Here is a 9,473-nt window from a genome sequence, read left to right as displayed (position 1 = left end):
CAGTATTTCAGCGTTTGTACAATTATGGTAGATGAATGAAAGGGCACAGAAAGAAGCAAAAGCTTGTTGCTTGTTGCTTCTAATATTTGTTCTGTAAAGTTAAGAATTAAGATCTGATTTGTTCATGTAGTTTTGCCCCAGTACAGATACATTGTTAATGCAGCTCTTAGGTTCTGCATCTAAGAAAAAAAAAAAGTTTCTCACAACATTTCTCATTTCTCATCTGCTCTCTCTCCAGGTGTATCCACTCGTCTCCTACCTCCTAGCTCTTCCATCCTCATCTCCTCAGGATGCCTCCTCAGCTTCAGTCCCGGGACCAGATCGGCACAAGGGTGGTGCAGGGAGATCTAGGCGCCCTCAGTCCGGCCGTGAGGGAGTTTGTGGAGGTTAACGTTGCCCTGTGCCAGCCAGACTGTGTACACATCTGCGACGGGTCCGAGGAGGAGAACAAGACACTCCTGGTGCAGCTGGAGGAACAGGGCCTGCTCAAGAAGCTGCCCAAATACCACAATTGGTAAGTAATGAAACAAGGTTATGGTGGGGTCTCAAGTAATGCAACAACAGTCAATAGGAATACGTGATATGTCTCTGTGAGATGTAAATTTATTGTAAACTAACAAAACTTATTGTGCTTGTGTCTGGATCATTATGTTATAATTTGCACATTTTAAATCACAATATTGATCTAAAATTACTTACTAAAAGAAGAACATCCCGTGACTTCCTCGTTAGAAAACTGCAGTGCAACAGATGTGGAACAGATAACAAAATAAAATTGGAGAACGAAGTACGTCACAGTAGGCGTGTATCAGTGGAGGTAAAAACAGGGTTTGATCAAAACAATGGCGTCTTGAATGCAGGAGTATAACCATTATTCGAACATACATGAATCGAAATGTGCCTCTGCCTCCATTACCTGCTAACTCATAAGTTTAGTCCCACTTCAAATATTAAGTACAAAGGCATGACAGAGTCCATAACACAGTTGTTTTCAGTCCAAAAACACATTTAATAACTTGAATCAAAGTTTAAATAAAATTTTGGAACTTGTGATTTTTAGTTCAAACTTTTATATATGTATTTATTTATTTTTCTCAAGTCTACAGGAAAAATGTATGTTAAATTAAGTATTCTGTATTTTAATATCGCTGCTTTGACTGTTTCAGGAAGTTACAGGCCATTGTTTTGGTTTGAATTCTACTTTTTAAAATGTATTTACTTGTATTTATTATTATGGTTATGTAATTAGCTCAGATCTGAGTGGAGTGTCTGGTTTAACCACATCTATGACGCCTGTGATGTCAACATTGTTATGGGAGAAAACAGCTACTGACGTCCGACCATCTGTCCCTAGATGTTTTGGCTGCTGTTTACTTTTGAGTCAAAAGTGATTCACAGGTCCAGGTTTGATAGTTAGAATATCTGGGTAATTTTTAATGTATCTTCATATCTTCAAAATGTCATTAAAGTGCATATGTAAGGTTTGACTGCTAATTTCACTAAAAGGTAGTTAACATCATTATATTTAAGATTTCACAATAAATCTGTCCTACTGTTACTATTATTATTATTTTAAATTTTAGTTAAGTTTATACATTTTACTTTGTTGTTGGACATGGACACAAACTCTGACATATGTTGAGGTAATTCCACTTGCTTTATCTAGCAGCCATAATGTAAACAAGGGCCTAAATTAAATTACACAAGAGTAATCATTAAACAAATAAAAATGGATGACAAGACCTTTATTTTGTTAAATTAATGTTTAACCCACCAGAAAAATGTGTTCCTTGAGTGTAAATTGTCCTTGCATTTTGGATAGAAATTTTCGGTGTTTATTTTAGATGGTATTATAACATTCTATAGGCCAGTAATATTTTTGGAGCTTTTTACCAGCAACATAACATTATAACATAGTTCCCTCATCAAAATCCTATCCTTTTTTATGTTAAACTATGGTAAATGTCTTTGAGTTACTGCGAAAAGTGCCATATATACAACTTGAAATTATGTGTATTTTTATTAAAAACATGCCTGAAGAGGTTTTATATGTCATCCATGTTCAGACCACCAAGCTATTAATTTTTCCTGTAGACTTCCCTCATGACATTTTTTTCATAAATACAAACGCAGGATGCAAAACAATATACTACAGCTTCACAAACCTGACACAAGGGGAAGTGCTTTCATTAGCTACATGCATGCCGACTGAGTTAATGGGTCTAGTCTCTGATAGAAACTAATCTTGTACATTTTGTCTCTTGCAGTTGGTTGGCACGTACAGACCCCAGAGACGTAGCCCGGGTGGAGAGTAAGACAGTGATCGTGACCCGTGAGCAGAGGGACACAGTGCCCTCTCCTGTAGGGGGAGGGAACAGCCAGCTGGGGCGATGGATGTCCCCCGAGGAGTTCGACAAGGCTGTGACACAGAGGTTTCCTGGATGCATGAAAGGTAGCACTGGATATGTATTTGGAGAATTTACTACTGTTTCTCTGTTTAAATCATTATTTGTGGAGTCAATATTATTACTTGATATTAGCTCCACAAATTAGCCATGTTAATCTTATGGCATAAAGTCCTTTCAGTCATGTCTTTGGGGTTGAATAATGGCACCACTTTCTGAAGATATTGTGAAAAAAAGACCTTTATTTATTTGTGCTGACAGAAAACACGTGTGCTTAGACCCTGTGTGGTTAATTACTATTATTCTGACTTTCTTTTCAAATCAAAATGTCTGAATCTTTAAGTATCGTTAATATGACACAGCCAGATAAAAAAGCATTTGACACTTAGGTTTACTTTTTTCGGAGTATAGACTGAACTCAAGTCACCTAACTGGGTTTCTAAAATTCACAATTTTATAATCGATAATTGTGATACTATTCTATTTTGAACTGCATCAGAATTTCGATCAAATAGCTAATTAACCTTGACATCCCTATTCCGCGTGGGACAAGACAAGGTTGCCCACGTTCCCCCATCAGCTTTTGAAAATTTGAAATTGAAAGGCAGTTGAAATAAGAGCAAATTTTCCTACTTTGTGTCTCTGTCTTTAGTACTACATAGATTTAATCCTCTCTTTTTCTCCCTACAGGCCGTACGATGTATGTGATCCCCTTCAGCATGGGTCCGCTGGGCTCTCCTCTCGCTAAGATCGGGGTGGAGCTAACAGACTCCCCTTATGTTGTGTTGAGTATGCGGGTGATGACCAGAATGGGCAAGAGCGTTTTGTCCCACCTGGGTAACGGAGAGTTTGTACGCTGCCTGCACTCAGTCGGATGTCCTTTGCCACTCAAAAGTAAGAAACATGAAAATTACATAAAGGGCCCATATCACACTATTTTTAGATCTATGTTATAATGTTGTTTTGTTTGTGTTTTGTTTCATTCACACAAGTTTAACACACAAACCCTGCATATTTAGGCTGTGTTTTTCTCTCAAACAGAAAACACTCTGTTCCACCTTATGATGTCATGTGGTCATACGGGTATTACACTCAACCATCTTTTTAAACTCCATACACCTTCACTAGAATCATTTCGATAATTTCGGATCTGGAATTGCCGATCTCTATTAACCAAAACATAAAAGGTAGCTGTTAACCTGAAAACTACCAAATGACATCGCAAGGTGGAACACAGTTTTGGAGATGTAGACAGACTAATAATAAAGTGTTACTCAAACATGTGTGAATGAAACAAAACACAACTCCAGTAGTGTTTTGATGAAGTAACAACCATGTTGATGACATAGGTATTCTGTTTTCAAATCAGTGGTACCCCCTGTTTTTTTCTATCTTCTAAGCTTTTTTCTAAAATCTGCCACGTGTCTGATGTAAATACACTGCCTGGCCAAAAAAAAAAGGTCACACACTCTAATATTTGGTTGGACTTTGATTTGCTTTGATTACGGCACTCATTTGCTGTGGCATTGTTTCGTTAAGCTTCTGCAATGCCACAAGGTTTATTTCCATCCAGTGTTGCATTAATTTTCCCCTATCCCACCAAACTATCAACACTTTTTTTTGTCCTATAGGGCCCTTGGTGAATAACTGGCCATGCAACCCTGAGTTGACCCTGATCGGTCACATCCCTGAGAGGAGGCAGATCATCTCCTTTGGCAGTGGGTATGGAGGAAACTCTCTTCTGGGCAAAAAATGCTTTGCCCTGCGCATCGCCTCTAGGATCGCTAAAGAGGAGGGCTGGCTCGCAGAACACATGCTGGTGAGAAATACTAGAAACATTGGGAGAATAACAGCAAGAAGGGTCCAGATTTTGGTATCTAAAATGGGATCTCTGTATGTGGAGTTTGCATGTTCTTCCTGTGTCTGGGTGTCATTCAATAGGTCATTCCTTCAGCTAGGTACTCTTCAACATGGCCATAATCGGGCACAGGTGTACAGGGGTGCAAAAGGCTGCATTGCAACCTCATTTTAAATCCTATATTATTATTATTATTATTATTATTATTATTATTATTATTATTGTAACAGATCAGAAAATAGTGTAATATGGACCCTTTAAAGTGTTTGCAACATCATTTGAGACGTGTTTTTATAAATTTATGTAGAAAATCACATGCATCATATTGTTGTACACATGGTTTATAAATGAGACCCCAATGTTTAGGTGAACTCTTTCTTTGAGCACATATGTGAGCACACCTATTTGCTTTGTCAAATCTGTACACCATTTTATTTTTCTGATGATTTCAGATCTTGGGAGTGACTAATCCAGCAGGAGAAAAGAAGTACATGGCAGCTGCATTCCCTTCGGCTTGTGGGAAAACCAATCTGGCCATGCTGAGGCCCACTCTGCCTGGTTGGAAGGTGGAGTGTGTGGGGGACGATATCGCCTGGATGAAGTTTGATGACCAAGGTAAAATTATAAGAACGATTGGAAGATGTAGAACTCCTTTTGTTACTTCTTCTTTTGTCAAGGATATTGGTTTAGTTCAAGATATGTTCAGATTAATTTAGTTAGGTTTTGATCCAGTTTAGTGTAGGTTCAAACAGGTTTACCATAGGGAACAAAATCAGGACAAACTAAACATAAAAAGTTACATTGTTTACATTGATTGGGACCTGATTTAGACTTGGTTCAATCCTTTTTGATTGATTTGCGTTTAAACTTGTTAGTCCGTATGTCAGTGAGTCCTGAATTTAGTCCTTGTTTGATCCTGTCTTAAACCATGATGCAATCCAAGTGCAGTCCTCCTCTAGACTTGGTTTGGACACAGTTTGGACATAGTCTTCTTCTATTCTGAATTAACTTATTTTTTATCCAACAGGAAATCTTCGTGCCATTAACCCCGAGAACGGATTCTTTGGCGTAGCTCCTGGTACGTCAGCCAAAACCAACCCCCACGCCATGTCTACCATTGTCCAGAACACCATCTTCACCAATGTGGCCGAGACCAGCGATGGAGGAGTGTACTGGGAGGGCATGGACCAGGAGCTGCCAGAGGGGGTCACCATCACATCCTGGAAGAACAAGCCCTGGACCAAAGAAGATGGTGAGACATTAGCTTAACTTCCACTGTATATAGCCCTATGTAGGAGTGACATCAAATGAGTTGCCTCTCCATGGAGACGAGCTGATGGCATGTCCTTGACCAGAAAATGTACACAGTGAACCTTTAAAACATGATACAAAGTTTAAATAAATGTATTCACCACACTTCTTATCTCCTGCAGGTGAACCATGTGCCCACCCAAACTCGCGGTTCTGCACACCGGCGGGACAGTGCCCCATCATCGACCCGCAATGGGAGTCTCCCGAGGGTGTTCCCATAGAAGCCATTATTTTTGGGGGAAGAAGACCAGAAGGTGAGTGCTAACACCTGGAGCAAAACTGGACTGTAAAATGAGCTAAAGCTAACATGCATTTTGGTGTGTTTTGGTCACCAGGCGTACCTCTGGTGTATGAGGCCTTTAGCTGGGAGCATGGAGTATTTGTGGGAGCGGCCATGAGGTCTGAGGCCACGGCTGCAGCCGAGCACCAAGGTAGGGCATCAAGAGTTAACTCACCAACCTTCAGAATAGGGGGTTAGTGTCTTGAATGCCTAAACTACTATTACTTATGTTCTAAATGTGAATACTTATTTTACATATTTCTTCAATGACCTCTTTTCTTGCTAAAGGCATTGTACCCAATTTTGAACATGTTTCACAATTAACTGTTAGCCCCACCCACTTACTCCCCTCTCTCACTCTGACACTGAACCATAACAGAGAGACAAGTGTCTGAGATAGTTGTAGTTCTTTTGGCAGTACTGGGCTTTTTTTTTTTTTTAATGTACAGTCCCCTTTCTCACTCTTATGTTGAACCATGGCAGAGTAACAACTGTGTGGGATAGTTGCAAATAGCTCTCATCTGACATAATTTTTAATTGTAAAAAATGTCTGGCCCTTTCAGTTGCTTCCTTATGTTTCTCATTCAACAAAACGCCTATTAAATGCATAAGCAATAGTGGGTCTTTTTTCACTAACAGCTGTCTGTCTAATATACCTTAAAGGGCCCATATTACACTATTTTCTGATCTATGTGATAATGTTTCCTCATCACAAATATGCCTGGAGTTGTGTTTTGTTTCATTCACACATGTTTAACACACAAACCCTACATATTTAGGCTTTTCTCTCAGAAGGGAACACACTGTTCCACCATGTGATGTCACGTGGTAATACAGGAAGTGCTCCACTGTGTTTTTAAACTCCATACACCATTAAGTTAAACTCCATATGCTTCAAAACTACTGCTTCATGACATCACAAGGTGGAGCAAAGCATTCAGAGCTATGAAGATGTAGTAAGATTAATAATAAATGGTTACTCAAACATATGTGAATGAAACAAAGAACAACTCCAGTTCTGTTTTTGAGGCGGTAACAACATTTTAACACAGCTTAAAGATCACTAGAGTCACTTTTGCGTAATATAGGACCTTTAAATTTTCTTTTACTTTTCTTTCACAGGTAAAGTGATCATGCACGACCCATTCGCCATGCGCCCTTTCTTTGGCTACAACTTCGGCCAGTACCTGTCCCACTGGCTCAGCATGTCCCAGCGCCCAAATGCCAAGCTGCCCAAGATCTTCCACGTCAACTGGTTCCGGAAGTCCCCAGAGACTGGCTTCCTGTGGCCCGGGTTCGGAGACAACATCCGGGTCTTGGATTGGATCTTCAAGAGAGTCACGGGTCAAGCGGGTGCAATGCCATCGACCGTGGGGTACCTGCCCTGCCAGCAGTCCCTCGACCTCCGGGACATGACCCAGGAAGTAGATCTGCAGAAGCTGTTCCAACTGGATAAAGAGTTTTGGGAACAGGAAGTGATGAAAGTGAGGGAGTATTTTACGACGCAGGTTAATGTTGATTTGCCGAACGAGATCGCGAGGCAGTTAGATCAGCTGGAGCAGCGGGTTAGACAGATGTAAATGAAATAAATGGACAAACTGAAGTGGATATTTTTAACTAGCTTATCCATGGTATTTTCATATAGTATTTTTAAATATAAAATAAAAATAATTGTAGCCAAAGTTTTACTCAGGGATGTTAATTACAATAATGGATGGTACAGTTTTAAGTATTAAATATAGATAATATTGTGAAATTTAGGATTAAACAAAACTTAAATTTCTAGATTTTAGTGGTACTTTTGTTTAGAATTTTTTATTATATTTTTATTCTATTTACTTTTATTCACTTTTAGTTTTGAAATTCATGTTCTGTTTAAGACTGTTGATGGTAAAGATTTAGAAATGTTTTGTTTATCTATTTAAGTAACTTATTTGACACAGTTTTAATTACTCACTCTTATAATGAGTTCACCTCTGCCCTCTCTGTATTTTAAGGGTTAATTTATTTTTGTACTTAAGCACCAATAAAGATATTTATCTTTTCAAGTCATTTGTCTGTTTTATCTTCGCTTCTTGCTTTGCTTCCTCACATATTGCCGTTATACAAAAAACTAAAGGCAGGAGACAAGATAACCACTCTGTCACAGTAACACAGGGAGAACATGTACATGACTGTGGGGAGGGAGCGGGAGGGTTGGGAAGTCACTAAAGTGTTTTTTTGTATGTTTTCATTTCAAACTCATTGACAGAAAAACAGTAATCCTCATTTGACTGTATAATAATAATCACCACATATTTATTTTCTTCATGATTTCATTAGTTGTATTAAATTGTATTAAAGTCATGTTTAAACAAAGCATTTCATTTATGTTCGAATGGGAGACAGGGTGAGATCTAATAAGTTTTCTTCTTCTCACTCCTGAGTTCAGGGGATAGTCTGCCATCAATCTATTTTAATATAAGAAGTGTTTGTGCTCATTTCAGTAATCTGCTCATTACCTTAGCACACTTGCCTATCAATTTAAAATAATGCCCCTCTCGGAAACATGGCTTGATAATGAAACAGGTGCTGTGAAATGGAAGGCTATCACCTATACTACATAAATTGACCTGGAAAAGGTGGAGGATGGGGGGCTTTATATGTTCACAGTAACTTGAAATGCAAAATTGTTGAACAAATGTCAGGGAATAATGGAATGTGTAGCAGCTGAAATTGAGATGTAAAAACAGGTACTTGATTGCTGCATTTACACGGCTCAAGGATCTCATATAGATGCCTTTTGAGACAGCCTTGAAAATTTACTGGATACTCAAAACTAACACAACACTTTTCTAGCGGGTGGTGATTTTGAGCTCATCCAAATTTAAAGAAATCTCACATTTCCTTAATACATTAAGCAGGAGAGCTTTTTCTACTGTCATTGTACAATCTAGCACAATGACAAGCACTAGTCTTTCCATGACCTAGCACCAAAGTACATTTCCGACATTTTAAGTGCCATATGAACCATCTCACACTCTGAGGACTTCAGGGACCTGCCTCCTGCTGGTGCCCAGAGTCAGGACTAAACTAGGACTAAACCAGGACTAAACATTGACTAAAGCAGGACTAAACCAGCACTAATCATGGGGAGTCAGCATTTCTGTAGCTAAAACCTGGAACAATCTTCCTGAAGATGTGAGACAGTCCTCTACTTCAACAATGTTTAAATCCAGACTCAAAACGGTTCTGTTTAGCTGTGCATATGACTGAAAGGTTTTTATTTTGCACTCTTCTATTTTAATTATTGTTTGTATTGTGATTTTAATGTCTTTCTGTAAATCACTTTGAATTACTTTGTGTACAAATTCTGCTAGTCTAACAACTATAGACCTATATCACTACTCTCACAGTTTTCTAAAGTCCTTGAAAAATGGACTTTATATTTCTCTAAAAAGGTCTTTAATTGATCTAAACTTATTTGTAATGACAAGTATGGATTCAGGCCCCAAAGGTCTACAAATATGGATGTAATTGATCTGATGGAGAAAGTTATCAAAGCAGCTGACAAGAGACAATATTTATTGACTTGTGAAAAGCTTTTGACACAATAAATCATGAGCTCCTTCTGTCAAAA

The 9,473-nt window shown here is 38.6% G+C and overlaps 1 protein-coding gene across 1 annotated transcript; it reads left to right on the top strand.

Moving 5' to 3' along the window:
* Positions 1–238: 238 nt before the first annotated feature.
* Positions 239–7,685, top strand: pck1 (phosphoenolpyruvate carboxykinase 1 (soluble)). Its single transcript, XM_033966821.2, has 9 exons — positions 239–514; positions 2,268–2,452; positions 3,096–3,299; positions 4,037–4,224; positions 4,716–4,878; positions 5,291–5,515; positions 5,697–5,828; positions 5,910–6,005; positions 6,977–7,685. The coding sequence occupies exons 1-9, from the start codon at positions 291–293 to the stop codon at positions 7,432–7,434; spliced, it is 1,875 nt and encodes a 624-aa protein (XP_033822712.1). The 5' UTR covers positions 239–290; the 3' UTR covers positions 7,435–7,685.
* The last annotated feature ends 1,788 nt before the right edge of the window (positions 7,686–9,473 follow it).

The sequence above is a fragment of the Periophthalmus magnuspinnatus genome, chromosome 5 (genome assembly GCF_009829125.3).
Source record: "Periophthalmus magnuspinnatus isolate fPerMag1 chromosome 5, fPerMag1.2.pri, whole genome shotgun sequence".
Lineage (NCBI taxonomy): Eukaryota > Metazoa > Chordata > Actinopteri > Gobiiformes > Gobiidae > Periophthalmus > Periophthalmus magnuspinnatus.
The sequence above is the reverse complement of the archived record's forward strand: the minus strand, read 5'-3'. Positions and strand labels throughout refer to the sequence as shown.

Excerpts from the sequence above, each read along its gene's own strand:
- pck1 (XM_033966821.2), top strand. The coding sequence starts at position 291 with ATGCCTCCTCAGCTTCAGTCCCGGGACCAGATCGGCACAAGGGTGGTG. Across the intron at positions 3,300-4,036 it reads ATGTCCTTTGCCACTCAAAA|GGCCCTTGGTGAATAACTGG; the intron begins GTAAGAAACATG and ends TTTGTCCTATAG. Across the intron at positions 4,225-4,715 it reads GGCTCGCAGAACACATGCTG|ATCTTGGGAGTGACTAATCC; the intron begins GTGAGAAATACT and ends TGATGATTTCAG.